We start from the raw sequence: 20,697 nt of genomic DNA, 5'->3' as shown, positions 1-20,697 counted from the left end.
AAATGTCAGACACATTGCTTAACATTTACTGTGCCTCCCCCCTTTTACATTATAACACCTGCATTCAGCACGCAGTCCTCCAGAGTTAGTGCTGATGGACACAATAATGAGCTGTAATGGGTTTGGCCACCAAGCAATGAGCAGCAAACCAGTCGAGTCAGCAGGTTGCCAGGTGTTCTTAGCCAGAAAAGATGGTGGGAGTGAAGAAAAGGGAAAACCCTCAACTCCTCAGATGTTTGATGTGTACATAGACCCAACTCGCCGATGACAGAGAAATATTATTTTTTTTAGAAATGTTTTTTTTTGTTTAGAGTTGCCCACAGGGAGTCAAACTCAACTTGATGCTGTTTCTTGTTTAACCCAAAGCAGGGCAGAGAATGATCACTGCCACTGACTGCAGTAGAAATTGCTCTTTTGTAAAAGGGCCAGCAGCCCATAATGGTTGGGTTCTAGTCAAAATCACATGTGTGATATAGCATGTACAAGCTGGATTACCAGCAGGGTATTACTAGATTACCACTCTGAGTCATTAAACTGCATAGATCCTAATCAAAACCCTACATCCAACTTGAATGCATAAAGAAACAGCCTAATTCTTATTAGACAACAGAAAAAGAATTAGCATAGCTGGCTAATCGACCCACATGTTACAATGTCAACGTCAACAGTGTCATACAAAAACAACTGGCATGTGTTTAGGAAGTTCACAAAAAGAAGAAAGAAATTCAAAAAGGTGCATTTCCATCCGGTGATGGGTAAACTACTGGTCTTAGGTAGTACCTAATCAAGGTTTAGAAAGAAATTTAGAAAGGACAAGTTCTCATCAAATCATTCAGACTCTGCACTGTTTTCTAGGGCAAACAAAAGATTGGTGTTATTAGCATGTTAACTTCAACCAGCCAGCTCAGTCACATAAATTAAAAAGAGATAGAAAACTAATATTATACATGCAGAACTGGCTGTAATCAGGAAGAAGCCTGGTCAGAGAAGAAGCTACGTTTCAGGTGAGGACTGGCTAGGACCATGCTAAAATCAAGATGGACCACAAGCATAAAACACCTAAAGAAGAGGCAACACCGCACTATTCACTTACTAAACATGACATTTCCTTTTGGTTATCAGATTACTGGTGGAACTAATGCTGAACGTGGGCAGCACTGCAATGCTAGAAGGCCAGCAAGGACAAAACAATAAACAAAGAATGGGATTTTGATTGGTTTTTATCATTGAAAGAAGATTCTGATCTGCACAAATCTGCTGTGACACTGAACCTAGGTACTGGCTTTAGGCATCCTACTTTATCATAGACATGATATGGGTCTGTCTTACAAAAGGACACTGTGTCTATTTAATTTTCAAATTCATACTTTAGTAAAGTAAGAAAGGAGTGAAGTTACATTTCCTCTGAGATAACATGATGTGTTCCCTATAGGCAGCTCTGACAAAGCGCTATTCTGCCCTGCAATTCAATAATCCTCCGACATTTGACTTCATCCAGTCTGGAGGAGTAATTGGAATGTCTCCTGATCATTGGTCCTGAATCAGATGAGTTTTGTATGGCTGAATCACATGTTGTCAACAACTGCCTGCCAAAGAAAAGAGGCAAACAGAAAGCTGCTCTGCATCAACAAGTCAACATCCAGCCTACATCTGTGTCCACTCCTGTCTTTTTATTTTTTATTGAGGTCAGAGAAGAACACAGGGGAACATTCCTGACTGACAGCCATTACTAACACAGGGTTACAAGTTTGTGCAGCAATAATAAGGTATGCCACATAGAGATGGACAGATTGATCTGTGATTAGCTGTGTCTTCTCTGTGTTCTGTCGCAGAAAATGTGATTTAACGTGCTGCTGAGAGCACTGAACAGGTTGAAATTTCCACTGCTTTTACATTCTTCACCATTAAAAGAAGGTCTGTGACAGTTAGGTTCAGTGGAGATGTGAGGGTGGAAGCGACAACATGAAAGATCGCTGCATGCATGGTGACTGAACGGTCCTGAGGGGACAGCCGAAACCAAATCAGCTCATATGTTCAGTCACATTTTCACAATAAATTAGCCAGGGACGGATCTGTTTGAGGTCGCCAGGTCACGACAGTAACAAAGCTAATACTCAGTATTTTGCCTATAAATAAGTACGTAAATGCTTAAAGAGCTGAAAGTGAAGCTTCAAAATGAAACCCTGACTTATCAGGCAATTGGCCATATCAGCTCAGAGCTGTGAAATTTGATCATAACTACTCATAACCAATCATAAACTTGTTAAATTGGTATATCTATCACTTAACTCCACTTTGTGGAATGATTAAACCCAGTCAAGTGGAAGTCTTATTTTAAAGCCAGGGGACGAGGAGGAGGACGATGAAGGCTGAGTGGGAAAAGGTGTGGGAACTATGAGATCACACACATTTTTTGATCTGAACTGCAGATCATCATATCAAAATGTAACAGTGTCATTAAAACCATGTGTAGCCCCACTTGAGGGCTTGATGTTTTAGTTAAACCCAGCACTCATGTTATCCATGTGTATATAGTTTTCTAGGGGTATGATTCTCGCTTAGGGTGTGAGAGAAATCCCGGATGAGCCCTCACCTTTGAACTTCTGTAGACTGGATGGCTGCCTCATGATTACTTTTAAACATTTTCCTCCAGGATTAATAAAGTTTTATCTTATCTTATCTTATCTTATCTTATCTTATCTTATGGAGCATGATGCTACATAGATGAAGATAAATATACATATATATATAACAATACATGATATGCATGGAGGGATGGCAAATTTTAGTCAGTTTATAGCTGATAAATATTGGGGAATGACACTAAACACATCATGCGCATCTCCAGTCTGGAAGTTTTCAGTCGCTCAACAAGTTAAATGCGTTTTAGTAACAGTCTTCTCTGTGGCAGAAGGGGAATTATCTCTCATCTCGCAATCTCTCCCAAAATAACAATTTTTGATTTTTACTGACTAAAAGAAACAGTATGCTCTCAGCTCTACCTCTTCTTTGTTAAAACATTAGGTTTGCCTTCACTTGTCTTTGACAGACAATTTCAACCTCCAAGCGGTACTACCAGCTACATAAAAAAGGCTTGTGCAGACATGGTGTTAACAGATGAAGATGATACCATTGATATCAATGATAGATTTTACAGACGGCTCATGTAGGCAATAGATAACAAATTAGTATTCTCTTGTTGTTTCTTTCACATTTGTTCTATAGAAACATGTGGTAGTTTGCCTGGAAAAGGGCTTTTAAAAAGGAAACCTTGGAAGATGACTGGACGAACCGTCTGTCCGTCATCGCCCATTATGGGCTAAATTCAAGAACACAATGTTGGTTTGTGAAAGCTAGCATGTAGCAGTTAACATATTGGGAGATTGAATAGTATGACCAGCATACCAAAGGCCACAGATTCAACATGCTTTGTTTTTGTGTTTTTGTAATAAACAATTCATCATTGAAGTAATCAAACTGGCATTTAATGGGTTAAAATCCTGAATATGATTTATCATTTGGTAGTTTTGTGCAAGGCTGAAAAAAGCTTTTTAAAACTCTCAAGGAAAATGTTTGGCTTCTTATACCGACAGATCCCACTGTGTTTTCAACAGGGGCCTATCCTATACTAATGTTGCAGTTGGAAGCTTTCAGAATCACAAAGAGAAAAACAATAAATGATACTGCTCCGTCCAGTGAAGTTAAGTCCCCCTCTGACTTTAGCATGTGGTTGTGGGGAAGTTTAAATGACACATGCCAGGGTTTCCTGTGCCTGTATAAACAAAAAGAGCCACTCCACCCATGCTGCAAGTCCTCAGCTGATATGACTGAGGGGCTAAACTCAAAGAGTCTCTTCTGATGAGTCAAAAACATGCCTTTCAGTCCCACTCCTCGGGAGGTCATTAAAACATTATGATTTGTCAAACAAAGACCTCAGGAGGCTTCATGAAAATACATCTATTGTTTTTCACAGTGTTGCACTAATGAATGGAACTGATGACATCATGGTGTCAGTGAAGATTCAAGAGTCAGTTGGATTCTTGCAAGATCTTCACTGCTGTGTGCCCAAAACAAGATTAGCAGGTTAGCATGAGTCTGCAGGGTTATCAGGATCATTAAAAGTGGCACTCTCTAAAACTGGCTCTGTCGTCATAGTAACTTATGCTGCAAACGTATCCTGATCAGGAGCGGGTTATGTTCAGAGTTTCAGCTTAAAACAGCCACAGAAGATTTTGCTCTTCCGATGTAAGATATTTTCATTCTATTTCCGTCTCACATGTAAGATGTAACATACAAGAACCCATAGACCATCTAATTGCATTTTGAAACATAAAAACAAGTTTTAAGGTAATATTCACATAAATACATATCAGTATTATAATATAATAATATATCAGTTTTCTTGCATACAATCAAGTTTGAAACACAAACTGCTTTCCAGAGATTGGTTCTGAAAGGTCAATTAAAGGTCAATTAAAAGGCCAGAGGACCTGAGGGGTCAGGTGGGCACATAGAATAAAATCAAGATAACTAAAAAGGGTCAAGCTTTATTAACCAAATAAACCCTACAAGCTTGTCCCTCAGAACACCTGTAATATTAGCCTAAATGTCAAAGTTATACCATATCGCTTTCAATCTGTTGAAATTCAAGTTACAGTACATCCTGAACACTTGACTTAAAATAAAACATTCAGTAAGACTGGCCACAATGGACTCAGATGAGATCTCACAGAAACTCGCATGATCAAAGGTGACTTTAGAAGCTGAACAAATGTGGAAATACCTTTCAAGCTGCTGCTGCTGCTCGAAATAGCTTAGTATTGGTAGGGGAAAAACTGCATTCACACAACACTTTGAACTCAATTTACCATTTTATATCACATTAATTTCACTATAGAGAAGGCTTGACGTTCTATACAATTGCATAGAAATACAAATGTCCACATATCAGCTTTACCCAAATGGAGCTGAACAATAGCTGAAGATCAAAAATTCAATATTATCATCAGCCTAATATATTTCAAATGAGTCTTCTTCCTCCTCCTCCTCCTCCTCCTCCTGCTGCTGCACATTTTACCTACACACCATTTCATTCATAGTGCTTCAATTGACCAATCAGAGAGGAGCATGTAATTAGCTCAAATAATAAACATAGTACTGACTAGGTGGGGATATATGAGCTCCAAATATGGCACAGAAATCATCTGAAATGATTATGCTGATGTCATATTTGTGAAATAAAATATTGTAATAATTATGGCACATTATTAATATAATGTATATAAGAATTATGTGCAAGAAAACAATGGAAACTACAGCATAGCAGTTGAGCCATGAAGTACTTTGTCTTTCCCCCCGTGTTTATGTGTGTTTAATGTGGAGACGCTGTTGTGTAGTCTAGCTTACGCTTGGTGCATCGCTGCGATCCCTGAGCTGTACTCCATCCATGACAGCACTGGCCTCCACAGACGTTCACCCTGCAAAAACAGAACAAGCACAGGCCCAATGAAACACACACACAGAAGCAGACATGTAACATGAGGCCAACAGAAAGGAAGCTATTGACTCTTTCCTTCTTTTGGACACACTTCCCGTCTCTTTCTTTTACTGGGGTGAAACAACACTATGAGCTGAGCAACAAAAATGCAACATGGGAAGCAGACATTTCACTGAGCCGTTGACCTTTGAAGGGATGTTAATTCAGTTTGACTCAACCTGAGTGATCTCCTTTACTCATATGCCAACATCAACACTTCCTACACCTGACTGGACAGATGTTTTTCTAGTCCTTTCTTCACATCTATTTTTAAACATAAGGCTGTTCCAGGACGAATCTCATGAAAATGACAGGTTGCATATGAGATAATGGTTACAATGTTGGGTTCATCATCAGGGGGGCCTTTTCACACAGGACAAAATCCCCCAAAAGCCCACTGAGACCCAAAGACCCAACATCTGTTTTGGTCTGGCACCCACTCCATCAGCACCAGGAACATCAGTCAAAACTAGGCTGTATTTGTTGTGGACTGTATGGAAAGATGGAAATCCTCTTCTCTAGGCATAAAGAGAAGAGGGACTCTCCAGCTTGTCATCAGCACTCAGTTCAGCATTTCTTAGTTTGTATTTACACTTGTAACTTATAATGGACACCTATGCAAAGCTGCACAAATGAGTCGCTTCAGCCTGGTGACCTCTATATTTCTATTTTCTCATTGTTGTCCTACACCTACTAAAATTGTAGTTAAATGTCAGTATACAGTGCTCAGAGTAAATGAGTACACCCTCTTTGGAAAGTAACATTTTAAACAATAATCTCAATGAACCCAAAACAATATAACTTATACCATGAAAGTAAGATTAATAATATAACTAAGAGAACAAAACGTTCAGTTTTACTCAAATTAGGGTGGTGCAAAAATGAGTACACCCCACTGAAATTCACAGGAGCAAAGCTGAATTTTAGATTACACATGTCTAATTTAACAAGAATTCAACCACTTAAAGAAATAACACAAGACCTGAGAAAAAAATCATTTCATTAGACCACAAAAAAGGTGAGGATAAAAAGATCAGCAAAGATTTACTAAGATCACTCAGAATAACTCCAGCAAAAATGATACAAACATTTAAGAAAGATGGAAGTGAAACCATCTTACAGAGATGTCTAGGCCGTCCATGGAAGTTAACATCTCGACAGGAGCGTCTTCTGATGAGAAGGGTCGAAGAAAATTGCCATGCAAGTTCACTGCAGTTAGCTAAAGCAGTAGAAAGCCAAACTGGAGTGACCATTTCCCGTGACACCATACGGCACACACTGCAGATCAATGACATGCATGGGTATGGTCCATGAAGGAAGCCTCTCTTTAAAGCCCATGCACAAAAAAGCATGCCTAGAATTTGTTAGGGCCCATGCTGAAAAAGAGGAAGCCTACTGGGACTATACTCTGGAGTGATGAGACAAAGATCGCTGTTTTTGGAACTAATGGTTTTACAACTGTATGGCGTCGTAAAGGTGAGGATTTCAAAGAAAAATGCAGTGTCTACAGTGAAACATGGTGGCAGTGTCCTTATGTGGGGTTGCATGAGTGCTGCTGGTGTCAAGAGAGCTGCAGTGTTATGATCCTGTGTTTGTTCCTGGTTTTGTATTCTTATTGTTTATCCCTCTTGTCATTTATTAGTATTTTTGAGATTTGGTTCCTCTTTCTCTGCTCTTCCTCAGTCCTTCCCTCTCTCCTTCTGTTCCTCCCTCCTCCTTCTCTGCTCCTCCTCAGTCCTTCCCTCTCTCCTTCTGTTCCTCCGCCCTGATTATTAGCTCCCCCCTGATTGTGTTCACCTGTGTTTCACCCTCCTTATTTAAGCCTTGTGCTTCCCTTTGTCTTAGTCAGATCATTGTGTTTGTCACTCCCCGTGCCATGAACTTCTTCTCCCCAGGTTTGTTGTATTGCTTTGTACTTTTTGTTGCTCAGTCATAGTTTAGTTTGGTCCTTCTTGTACCCTGGACTGTATTTTTGGCTTCATTAAAGCTCACCTTTGTTTAAACGCTACTTTGGTCTGCATTTGGGTCCAATTCACGCACCGAACACAACAGAATGATCTGACCTAAAAATGGACCCAGCTGACCAATTGGTTGACCCGGTGGAGCTCTTTTTTAGTTGGAGGGTCTTAAACGAGCACATGGTAAGGCTCCATGATGCCGTGAAATGGGTGGACCACATGCCATCTCCCCCCTCAGATGAAAGGGAGATTCAGCAGTGGTGTGCCCACCGAATGTCCCTGCTGCTGCGCTTAGGGGACCTCCACGGGGAGATGCAGAAGCTGCGGGTTAAGATGGAGGAGGTCCTGGTCACTGAGCCGTGGATGCACTCAACCTACCACCCTGTGTTCCGGAAGATGGAGGAGTTCCCCCCTCCGGTGGCTCCAGCACTCCCTGCCTGGGCCGTTCGCCCAGCCCCTGCTACCCCTTCAGCTACTCCTTCCTCGCCTGTTCCTGCTTCAGCTGGCAGGTCGACGATGTCGCCCCCAGCTCATCTCTCCCTGGGTGTTCCTGCAGAGGCCGAGGGCTCCGTTCAACCCAGGGGGGCAGGTCTCCCCGCTCCGTCAGAGCTCCTCCCCGCTCCTTCAGAGGGCGGTCTCCAGACGACGTCGCTCCTCCCCGCTCCTTCAGAGGGCGGACTCCTGACGACGTCGCTCCTCCCCGCTCCTTCAGAGGGCGGACTCCAGACGACGTCGCTCCTCCCCGCTCCGTCAGAGCTCCTCCCCGCTCCTTCAGAGGGCGGACTCCAGACGACGTCGCTCCTCCCCGCTCCGTCAGAGCTCCTCCCCGTTCCTGCAGAGGGCGGACTCCAGACGACGTCGCTCCTCCCCGCTCCGTCAGAGCTCCTCCCCGCTCCTGCAGAGGGCGGACTCCAGACGACGTCGCTCCTCCCCGCTCCGTCAGAGCTCCTCCCCGCTCCTTCAGAGGGTGGACTCCTGGCGATGTCACTTCCTCCCGAGCCACCCGAGGGTGGTCTTCCCTGTGCTGCCCCTTGTGAACTGTCCAACGAGACATTGGATTTTTTATTTTGTGGAACAGCTGTGGCTTTGACGTTGACTCTGGGGATAGTCTATTCGGATTATGTTGGACTTTCAGCCTCAGCCTCCTGTTCGGTCCTGGGTCACAGTCCTGACCCAGTAGAACCTTCAGCCGTTGTGACCGGTCTAGTCACCGAAGTTTCCTCGTCTCTGGTTTCCTGTCCGGCCCCCGGAGGGTCCTCGTCTCTGGTTTCCTGTCCGGCCCCCGGAGGGTCCTCGTCTCTGGTTTCCTGTCCGGCCCCCGGAGGGTCCTCGTCTCTGGTTTCCTGTCCGGACCCCGGAGGGTCCTCTGCCTTGGCTTCGTCTCGGTCTTCCTGTCGGGACCCCGGAGGGTCCTCTGCCTTGGCTTCGTCTCGGTCTTCCTGTCCGGACCCTGGAGGGTTCCCGGCCTCGTCTTCGGCTCTGGCCTCCTGTCCGGACCCTGGAGGGTTCCCGGCCTCGTCTTCGGCTCTGGCCTCCTGTCCGGACCCTGGAGGGTCCCCGGCCTCGTCCTCGCTGGTGTTCTTCCGCCCTGACCCTGGAGGGTCCGCGTCTCCGTCTCTGGTGGTCTTCCGCCCGGACCCTGGAGGGTCTGCGTCTCCGTCTCTGGTGGTCTTCCGCCCGGACCCTGGAGGGGCCGCATCTCCGTCTCTGGTGGTCTTCCGCCCGGACCCTGGAGGGTCCGCATCTCCGTCTCTGCTGGCCTTCAGCCCGGACCCCGGAGGGTCCAGCTCCCTGTCCCTGCTGGCCTTCAGCCCGGACCCTGGAGGGTCCAGCTCCCTGTCCCTGCTGGTCTTCCGACCGGACCCCGGAGGGTCCAGCTCCCTGTCCCTGCTGGCCTTCCGACCGGACCCCGGAGGGTCCAGCTCACTGTCTCTGCTGGTCTTCCGACCGGACCCTGGAGGGCCCATGACTCCGCCTCCACTGGCCTTTTGCCCTTCTCCCTGCCTCTGTTGGGCGTCTGTCAGGACCCAGAAGGCCCCAACCCCTGAGTGTTTTGGCCTCCTGGCCATTTTGACTCTGTTTTGGCCCCCTGGCCAATTTGACTCTGTGGCCTTTGGCCATTTCTGTACCTCGTCGTCCTCCTCCTGAACTTTTGCCCATTGGGTCACCCTTTGTTGAACTTTGGCTCCTTGTAATTTTGTTTTGGTCCCTCCTCCGGGCCTCCCCCCTCCCTCCCGGCTCAGCTGCGCCTTTTGGTTTTCTTTCCTGGGACGTCTGGGAGCCGTCCCTTGAGGGGGGGGTACTGTTATGATCCTGTGTTTGTTCCTGGTTTTGTATTCTTATTGTTTATCCCTCTTGTCATTTATTAGTATTTTTGAGATTTGGTTCCTCTTTCTCTGCTCTTCCTCAGTCCTTCCCTCTCTCCTTCTGTTCCTCCCTCCTCCTTCTCTGCTCCTCCTCAGTCCTTCCCTCTCTCCTTCTGTTCCTCCGCCCTGATTATTAGCTCCCCCCTGATTGTGTTCACCTGTGTTTCACCCTCCTTATTTAAGCCTTGTGCTTCCCTTTGTCTTAGTCAGATCATTGTGTTTGTCACTCCCCGTGCCATGAACTTCTTCTCCCCAGGTTTGTTGTATTGCTTTGTACTTTTTGTTGCTCAGTCATAGTTTAGTTTGGTCCTTCTTGTACCCTGGACTGTATTTTTGGCTTCATTAAAGCTCACCTTTGTTTAAACGCTACTTTGGTCTGCATTTGGGTCCAATTCACGCACCGAACACAACATGCAGTTCATTGATGGTATCATGAACTCAACAATACTGCTCTATACTCAAAGACATGGTGCTACCATCACTCAAATTGAAAAGTGCATGAACTAAAGGCAAGTTGTCATGCACTTTTCCAACATGACAATGTTCCAAAACACACATCTAAGGCCACTGTTTAAGAACAGAGTGGAAGTGATTCAGTGGCCAGTATGTCTCCTGATCTGAACCAAATTGAAGAGTTATCACTCTCCATCCAGCATCCAGGCATTAAAAAAAGCTGTTTTTGAACAATGGAGAAAGATGGATGTTGCAATATGCTGCCAACTTGTTCAATTCACACATAGAAGACTTGGTGCTGTCCTTAAAAATAACAGAGGTTATATGAAATACTAGAGTTTAAAGTAGTTTTTGTTGTTAGGGTATATTCATTTTTGCACCACCCTAAATTGAGTAAAACTGAAAAATGTGTAATCTAAGGTATATTTTTAACCTTACTTTCATGGTATAAGGCAAACAGATGCTATATTAAACTTAGGTCTTGTGAACATTTTGAAAATTGTTTTGTGTTCATTGACATATTGTTTAAAATGTTACTTTTCAAAGGGGGTGTGCTCATTTACGCTGTGCACTGTAATTCATCTCTGATTAACCAAGCCAAAGACAAGGGATGTGGAGGGGCCCGCCGGCCCTGCCTGCCACTGCTGTGTGACCTGTGTCACCATGCCAGTCATGGTGTGGTGGTGTTAGTGAACACTACACTGTCTGCTGCATCTGAGTAACAGAAACACTGGATCGTACACACAACCTATCACAAGGAGAGGGAAGAAATGAGCAACAGCGACAAAAACTACTGCTAAGGGGCCCCCCTTCTAGACCAAACAAGTCAGACCCTGCAGCACCTGATCCGTGCAGCTTTGTGGAACCTGGTAATGACTCTGATAAGAGTCATTTGCTTTCTGTGTGGGTGACAGAACTTCACAGCTGTACTTTATTCACTAATCACACATCAAAACACTCACTGCCAGGCCGCAAACGGAGCAGCTGAGGCCAGTCTGCTGGACCACACACAGTCCAGCGGCTGCGTCTAATTCTACTGCTTGTTTTCCCTCCTTTTCAAATGAGAGCCGGCCCTCGTTTTGGGAAACACATCAGGTTGGTGTCCAGGCAACCTCATTACAGCTCATTACAGCTGAGTATGTATGGAGAGATTGACATGTTTAAACCAAACCAATCTGGTATCTCAGTCAAGCTGCCAAAATGTTTAATCAGGGTCATTTTTTAAAATGTTATCTGGTGAGGTGATGTAGAGGCTGATAGGCTAGCTGTGGTAGGTGGTGTTACACAATGTTCAGACACCAACATTTTGCTTTTTTAAATGGAAATAAAAGCACCATTACTGAGCCAATCTGTAAACGTTGCTGCATGATTATGGGCAGCACAGACTGCTACAACTACAATGGTGTGAAGATCCGATGTCAGGAACTTTTCAATCATCTTTGTATGGGGTGTTTGTGGCTGTGTGACTATATTTTGATAGGCCAGGACAGATCAGTATATTTTGATCTGTCCTGGCCTATTTGACTCACATGTTGTAACACCAGGGCCAAAAACTGCAGTTCCTCTAATGGCCATTTGACGGCTGATTCCAAAACGAGTCAATCCCCACAGACCTTCATGTTAAAATGTTCAACTTTACAGCAGAAATAATCTCTGGATACAGTCCCCATGCATAACAACTGTACTGTATTTATTTTATATAACTTGATTTTTTAATTATGTTAAGGCTTAAAGTGCATAATTGCATAATGCATAATTACAGGCGTGACCACTTTAAGTGACAGTTGGGTGATGTCACATCAAGCATTTCCTGCTCCTCTGACCCCACTTGCGCTCCACCTCCATATTTGGGTTTAGGGGTTGGTGGTTACCACACTAAGCTTCAAAAGTGAGCGTCACAGGGGATTCCTCCAACTTTATTTACCGTCTTTGGTCATATCTGAGTAGCATCTGAATAATGAAGCTACAATTGTCTCAGTGGTGAATAATTTAGCGCACTAGTGAGGAGGAAATGTCTGAATTCCACCAGTGTTACACATAGAGCAGCCTAACTCAGCCTGGGATTAGTTGTCTGAGGTCTTGCTGGACAAAGCTGTTAAAATGTGTTAAAATAACAGCGGTGATGTCATCAGCCTTATCTGGAATTAGGCTTGGAGACAAGCATGCAGTTCTAAGTAAGGCTGTGGAATATGTGGGAATTTACCAGAAAGGAACGTATAACATTTTCAAAGCATGGCACATACCAGGCAGGGACTGAACATGTCAGACAGGAAATAAAGACCCCAGCTGGACTCAGACAGAGGACAGTGCAGCCCTTAATGTATGGAGAGGCCTCGCTTGTGCAGCTCAACAATCCTGCCATGCTCAAAGACCTTTCTCTTTGCCATCAGACACGGAGGTCATGACGGCATGAATAAAAGCCACGAAAGGCAGATTTTATGGTTATGGTCTTTTGATCTGCCTGTATGAGTTTAAATGCAGTTTTTTTATGCAGTTTTTAAATGCATTTTTTATGCAGTTTTTAAATGCAGTTTTCAATCAATTGCCTACTGTTAAGATCAGATAGTATTAGTAAAATATAAAGCTCTTTCCTATACAAGACTCGAAATTCTGAGGAGCAAAGTATGAAAGGAGTAATATTAAATGAGTGAATCTTGGCACCCACAGTACAGCATCAACCACAGAAGATGTTTTCAGCCATGTTTGTGGGTTTTTGCACAATTCTGGATCAAATTTTGTGAACCAGAAAAAAATCTAAATTTGGCCATTAAGAAGAAGCAGTTGAGTCTCCTGTGAGTCAGAGGAGCAAACATGAGCCAAAAGGTATTAAAACATGTCTACAGCATGTGTGGATCAGGTGGTGTAGGCCTGGCCCCCACCTGTTGTACAGCAGTTATTAATGACTGATCAAATAGGGACATAAAATATATACTGTGGGGAAATAATTAGTGAATTCTTCACTGACTGTGGCTATTATCACATAGATTAATAGATAGATCCAGGATACATCAATAAACATATTTAATCATTCATTTTTTTGCAGCCTTGTAAAAGCTGGGTTTTTTTGTTTTTTTACATATCCACTCTCCCACAAACCAGCCAAAACCTGCTGATTTTCTGCCACATGACTGCTGTTCATAAGACAGTCAATGATGGCTTCCTAGTTGCATTGAGGAGTGTGGAATTTTTTGTTTTTCACAGAATCTTGTGAAAATGGTATATTGTTTAGGCATAATTTAAATTAAGACATTTAAATTAAACTAACTGTAATAAAATACAGCAATTAAAGGCACAAATTGGTTGTAACTGAGCATCTTGAATTCAAGCATCGTCTTGAAAAGTTGACTGTCTGAGTCTGTCAGCTTCATTCTAGGGTGAACACGTAATCTAAGGCAATTATTGAAAAAGCATAAAAGTCACGCATGGTTTTTGGTTTCTGGGGGTAAAGCCAGAGTTGATTAAAATGTTCCAAAATATGTGTGTTTTATATCCCTGTTTTATGATGAATCTCCTAGCTTAATAGCATGTACACAGTCTTATGTATGTCTAATAACATAGCAGCTGTCCCAGCACATATAGTTTTTATGTGACATAACAATTACTGAAAAGATGATTAAATATTTATGTACACAGGCTTTTTAATATCTTAAACTAGATATTCATAACAAACCCAATCACAGTCAACACAGAATACAGATAAAGGTGCAACTCCACACCACAGCAACAGCTGCAGTAGTAAAACACAGGTGTACATAATAAAACAACAGACAGCTGAATTCCACTTAGCTGCTTCAGTTTCAGGGTTTCAGGCATAATTCTTGCTTGAACAGTCCACTTGTCAATGTCAGCCAGCTGATTCAAACATTTTTTCTTGTGTGTAAATGAATTCAGGGTGAGTGAGAGTGGAGGAGCCTTAGACTGAGCACAGAGCCTCACACAGCTATGCCAACATGGACAAAGTGCTGAAAACAAAGCAGAGATTGAGGATTTTTGTGAAAAAGACAGAGGTATATCCCACAGCTCTTGGGCCTTGTTGACATGTACACAAGTAAACAGAGGATTAGAAAACTGTTTATGTGAGTGGAGAAAACTGCGTTTTAGAGCCTGATCCCCTCATCAGACTTACATATCAGACTGTCAATACTAGCAGTGTGCATTCGAGATTTTTTCAATACATGAAAAGAAGATATGTTTGAGCTTCAGCTCCATGGTTTACAACACTCTGATGGGTCACAACAATGTAAACCTGTACCAAACCACTATGGCCGGTAGCTGCCCTGCTATAATTTGTCAGTATACAGCACATATAGTATCTGCCAAAGATATTATAATGTATTTTACTACCAAAATATAATAAAAGTATTAGACTTAAAACACCACATTGGTCCGGTATGCAGTGATGGATGAAGCCAAAATAACAATTCTGCACAATATTGGATTTTTGCTGATATTGCCATTATCGGCAAAAATCCAATTTAATAGTAATTACATGTGTGGCGCTGGAGAAGGTATTGCTAAGCTATCACAAGGAAACAGTAACTCATCATTATTCATACACATAATGATAACGTGTGAAATGTACAGTTTATATTCCATGGCAGCTATGGATGTCCCTCCTGAACATAGAACACACAGCACAAACCCAGAGAATAGATCCAGCAGGCTGTTTTTTTCAGGCTCCTGATTGACCAACATAACTTTTGATTTTGTCATCAGTTTGGCGTGCTCCTGACAAGGCTTTAAACCAATAAAATATCAATGTACATGTGTACCAAGCCTCTCATGTTCACTGGGTAGCAGATCTAAAACTTCATCACCCATAAAAGGTACAGCCTAAACAAGGCTTTCATGAGAAATAACACAGTGTGCTATGTTCTCATCTATATGCTGACACTGGAAGAAGCCACATCATCATTTCCATAGGTTCCTTAGTAAGGGCACTGCATGGTCCGTTTTAAAAAGTGATCTCCTCTCCCTTTACACTATGATGTTCAGTCAGATCCACTGATGCCATTACTTAATAGGGATAACCTTCGAGTGATGTTTAGCTATGTAAATCCACCACCAGGAAAATGGAATAAGAGACCAATGTTTCCAGGCCTTGGAGGTGACCATTCTGTATATATCTGCTGCTCACTCATGGTCATCTAAATAGTGCACGTATATATGGGGCGGGATCTGTCAATCGTGGTGGTCAAAATGTCACTGGCAGATGGGAAAAATTTGCTTCATAAAACATGATGATGTTATAACAGCATATGCTTTGAGCTGAACCACAATCTTCCCCCAGCCATGTTTTTAATGTGAAAATTATAGGGAAGTGAAGTTTGCACGTGACTAAAATAAAGCAACAATGCCACAAGGACACAAAACTTAGACTACTGGGCAAGAGTCTGCAGCCACCATCCTCGCCTCCGACCTCTTAACAGCAGCTTTCACACACATATATCAGTACCGTAGCAAGATGTCATCAGACACACACACACAGAATCCACAAAATGATGGATGTTTGGGATAATTAAGATATAGTGGCATGACATAGACAGTATGTCTACAGCACATGTAGCACATGTAGCTGAGTAGACATATTGACACTAACTACTTTGTGGCATACAGTGCTTAACAGGGTTACCTAACATAATCTAAAAGCAACAATACAATTGTTTCTATATAAAACTAATAATGAAAAAATATTGGTGTTGTATCGTTCACAATAATCCGATAACTGTCGAGCTCTCACTCCCTTAAATGGACCTTATTTATTTACTTAGCCACTTCAGCTATTCAATCTGACTTCAAACCAAAAACAATGAATACACTTACTCCTAGTTTTTACTGAATGAGGTCAATCTGATGCTATTGAGTATTATGAAGTTTACACTTGTACAATGCCAAATGACTAAAAAAATTACTAATTTGTTCCGTTATTAGTTGTTTGGTAAAACAGTTCAAAGCTACAGCTAATGATGGTCCAGCCTTTACCAACAAGCCCTGTGTCATATGAGAAAAAACTTGCTCAGTTCCCCATGGGAGATCTGTGTGTGACTTTATGCTCTACTGCCAAGCTCCACTTGGTGTAAGTACACAGCAGGCCTATACTCCAGCATCTCTGAAGGATGCAGTTTACAGCTGTGACAGATGTGGCGTCCAAAAATCACCATCAAGAAATATCATTACTGAATCCAACTGGCATCCACTTAAAGAGATCAGACACCTGCACAGTTTGAGTGCAAACTGCCATCAATCAGCTCCAGTTAGCCTGATAACACTCAGAATGCTGACTTTTAATTGCAGCCTGTGCCCCTGAGATAAGCCTGTATCCACTCTATATTATACAAGTGTCAAAGTGTAATTTTAAGATGTTGTCTGCTCTATGATAAAAAGCTGACAGGAAGTCATTAAGTCCACTTTCATTTTTCCCACTAGCCCACATTCCTCCTTCCTTCCTGACACGGATCCAGATCTTACCCGGTCAGCTTCACGAGTTGCTGCGGTTGCTGCTGCTGCGGGGCCGAAGCCGCCTGGGTCCCCATCCTGCGGGTCCGGACCTGGCCGCCTAAGCTGGCTTTGAGATCTACATTGTACGTGTGCGGCTGCCCCGAGGGGCCGTGACGCGTCGAGATGGAGCTGACTCGCACAGCGCCGTCCGCTCCGGCCGACCCCGGCCCCGGCCCCGGCTGGAGCACGTACAGCCTCCTGAAGCCGCTCTGGCTCTGTTGCCGCTCCGCTGACACACAAACCGGAGAGAAAAGCAGCCCGAAGGAGAGCAAGAGGCCCCATCTGATCCAAGCCATGTCCACACCGAACACAAAGTAAAGAGGAAAAGTTTTCTACGGGGGAAAGGAGTCTGTGAAAAAAGTTCTTTCACTTGTTAGGAGTTAAAGAAACTTGTATTCCTGAACATATTCCTGCGACCACCAACCCTGTGTGCACTAAGCTAACGCTGCCCCAAAAAACGCTCACTGTGGAATAAAGTGTGGAATAAAACGGACATGTAAAGGGGTTACAAAATCCTCCGGTGGAGAAGCGCCTGTCCCCCCTCTGTCCGTCCCCGTGACTGTGAGGCTGTCCGGGCTGCTGCGCTCACTTTGCTGTGGTCTGCAGTCAGAAGAGCCTGAGAACTCCAGGAAAGTTTCTCCGCTGGAGGTGAACAGTGTCAGCAGCGCGAGCAGCCTGCCTCCAGACGTGACGTCAGGAGGGGGAGCATACGCACCAGCCCCAAGAACGTTTGTTCAGAGTTTCTTGGGGCCCCAGAGGGACCCAAAACTGAAACCCCCCTCATCACCGCCACCACGCCCACACACACACTCACACACTGACTGACCCACCTTAACACCCACACTCCCACACAGAGGCCTCTGAAAGGTAATACTGATACTGACTAGACTGGTTCAAATGAGCCAAATATATGGTTAGAATGGGAAACACAGATATAACACGATGGTATGCTATGGATTAAACCAATTTTTAAGTTATTTTATTTTATTTACCTACCAACCCATTTATTCATTTAATTATCTTATCATTTAGTTTATTGTTTGGATTTTAGCAGTAAATAAATCACAAAAAACAACCCAAATAAAACCAATAATAATATTCAACCAAACAGTGAATCATTTGTTCAGAGCATATTTTTCTGTTTGTTCAATTATTCCGTTTTTTGAAAACTGCAGAATGTTCATAGACAAACTGTTACCAGGCATTCTAAGTCCACCTGTTCACCTGCTCCTAAACAGCCAGTCAGAACCATGCAGACATGGTGAAGACGACCTGCTGAAGTTCACAGTGAGCATCAGAATGTGGAAGAAAGGTGATCAGGACTCTGAAGGTGGCATGGTTGTTGGTCACACACAAACATCTGTAGTGCTTACAGAGAATGTGATGTCAGAGGTCAGAGGAGAACGCTCAGACTGGGTGGAGCTGATAAAAAGACTACAGGAACTTAAAGAAGCACAACAGATGCACAACAGACTCAAAGAACAAAGATGGCGCTGAGCCACTGCTCTGAGGTGAACTTATGACAGTGGTAAGTCGGCTGTACTATTTGCCATGGGAGTGTACAGTGGTGTTCGTCCTCATTGTTTACATGCCGACAGGTAGGAGGCAGTTTACATGATTGAGGGTACTTTAATCACATGAAACTGATGGACACTGTGCCCATGTCACCTTTCCTACACGGGCACATAACACTCTGGACTGTGTGTATGCTAACATCCATGGTGCATACAGAGCTTTTCCAGCTTCCAGCTTGGTCTCCGAACACTTCACCGTCCTGCTGGCGCCAGCTTAGCAACCCCTGCTGAGGCGGATCGGGCCAACAAAGAAGACTGCTTTCAGTGCACAGACTGGCAGGTCTTCAGAGGCAGCTACTTGTGAGGGAGAGGTGGACCTGGAGGAATACACTTCCTCCATCCTCAGCTTCATCTCCATCTACATCCCCATCTGCTTAAAGACTGTTACCATTGCCCCTGTCCCTATGTGCTCCAAAATGATGTGTTTAAATGACTATAGACCCATAGTCCTAACAGTAGTCATGAAGTGCATTGAAAGGCTGGTCATGGCCCACATGAAAGACTCCATCAACGTCACTGTGGACCCCCACCAGGATGCCTACTAGAAAAACCACTTTACGGATGTCATCTCATCAGTGGTTCACACAGCCCTCACCTCGTCCTTCTGCTCTTCCTGGACTTCTCCTCGGCCATCGATACCATCATTCTACAGACCCTGCTACAGCTCTCCTGCCTTGGTCTGAGCCCCACACTGGGCAACTGGGTCAAAGTCTGGGGGTAAAACATTAGACACGATGATGTTAGCGATGAAGTAATTGAGAAGCTTCTTACTGGTGTTGTTGAAGAGAGCTGAGGAAGCAGCAGTAGGATTCTGGAGTGAATTCATTACCTGGAACATTAAGGGGATCCATCATTCTATTAGGCACAGGAAGGATTCTACACACATCAAATCACCAGGTTCAGATAGCAGGTGTGTTCAGGAGACACAGCACTGATCCACACCTTTTTATGGAGACTTTAGCAGCCAGCAACATAACCTGGTTTGTACCTGAGTTACCAAAAAAACCTTCTCCTACATCACTACATTGTCCAATCAGTCATATCCAAACAGCCTGCTGTAAAGTTTTAGAGGGCAGGCCGACTCAAACCCAGAGATGACAGTGGAGAGTGGAGAGGCAGTATAAAGTGCAAAATCCAAAGGTCAGGTCAAAAGTCCAACAACAAAGTCTAAAGACTGGCACAGGCAAGGGCAAGGGCTAGGCTAACAACTAAAAAATGTAGACAACACTGGCTGGGTCCAAAACCAAAAATCATTCAGACAAATCAGTCAGCGGTACAAGAAGGGGTTAGGCAAGAAATCAAAAATCAAAGACCAACCTATAACTGGGAGTCACACAATTACACTAACCACCCAGAGAGCATACAATGGGTGAGGGAGGACTATATATACACACAGGTTGAGCAGGACAAGTTAACGGGGCAAACAGTCAAGCACAGGTTACATGGAACAAAACAGGAAATTAAACATACATTTCAAAATAAAACAGTTAAACTGAAAACACAATCAAACAAAACACTAGAAAATAAATACAAAAAAACATCCTCATGACTGCCATGACATGACTGAGTGAACCCAGTATTATGAGGATTGTGCTCATGGATCCTAATTGGTCAGTGGACCAAATATAACAGGAGATCCCACCTTCTATCCTGAAATGTGGACAGAATCAGGAAGGAGCAGATCAGAGGGACAGCTCAGGTGGGCTGTCCTGGGGACAAAGTCAGAGAAGACAGACTGAGATGGTTTGGACATGTGCAGAGGAAGGATAGTGGTTATAATGAAGGATGTTGGAAATGGAGCTGCCAGGAAAGAGGTCAAGAGGAAGTCCAAAGAGGAGATATAAGGACGAGCTAAAAGAGAACAGTTAGTTAATGTGAGAGAAGAGGATGCAGAGAAAGAGAAGATTCACTGTGGCCACCCCTGACAGGAACAGTTGATGGAAAGATCATGAAGACTTACAATTGCATTTATGATGTACAGCTGCTACAGGAAACAAGTATCTTTTGGAAAACAAAAAACTTCAGACACACTGTAAACTTTCAGAAAAACATGTGTCTTGGAAACTCCTATGCATCAAACAAACAGAGGGCAGCAGCAGACACACATCTGCTCTGGAGGAGCTCCCTGAATGGATCTGTCTGACAGGTGCTCAGAAGTATGTCTGAACATCAGCCGTTTCTATGAACTCATATCTAAATCTGCTCCAGCCGCAGTGAGTCAGAAACTGAAACAGAGCAGCCAGAGTTCAGGGAATAATCAGCATTTGAAGCTTACTGTCTGTGTGTATTGGCAGGCCACTGACTCCAGGAAG

At 43.7% G+C, this 20,697-nt stretch overlaps 1 protein-coding gene across 5 annotated transcripts in view; it reads right to left on the bottom strand.

Moving 5' to 3' along the window:
- The window catches only part of ltbp1 (latent transforming growth factor beta binding protein 1), a 119,359-nt gene extending 101,921 nt beyond the window's left edge, over positions 1-17,438 (bottom strand). For all 5 annotated transcript variants that reach the window (XM_028423004.1, XM_028423005.1, XM_028423006.1 and 2 more), the window contains exons 1-2: positions 16,782-17,438; positions 5,407-5,477 (exon numbers count right to left, since the gene is read on the bottom strand). In XM_028423004.1, the coding sequence (XP_028278805.1) occupies positions 5,407-5,477; positions 16,782-17,107 (397 nt within the window). In that variant the 5' untranslated portion in view covers positions 17,108-17,438. The remainder of the gene's footprint in view (positions 1-5,406; positions 5,478-16,781) is intronic.
- Positions 17,439-20,697: the final 3,259 nt, after the last annotated feature.

Source organism: Parambassis ranga, chromosome 15, assembly GCF_900634625.1.
Source record: "Parambassis ranga chromosome 15, fParRan2.1, whole genome shotgun sequence".
Lineage (NCBI taxonomy): Eukaryota > Metazoa > Chordata > Actinopteri > Ambassidae > Parambassis > Parambassis ranga.
This window is presented reverse-complemented; position numbering and strand designations above follow the sequence as displayed.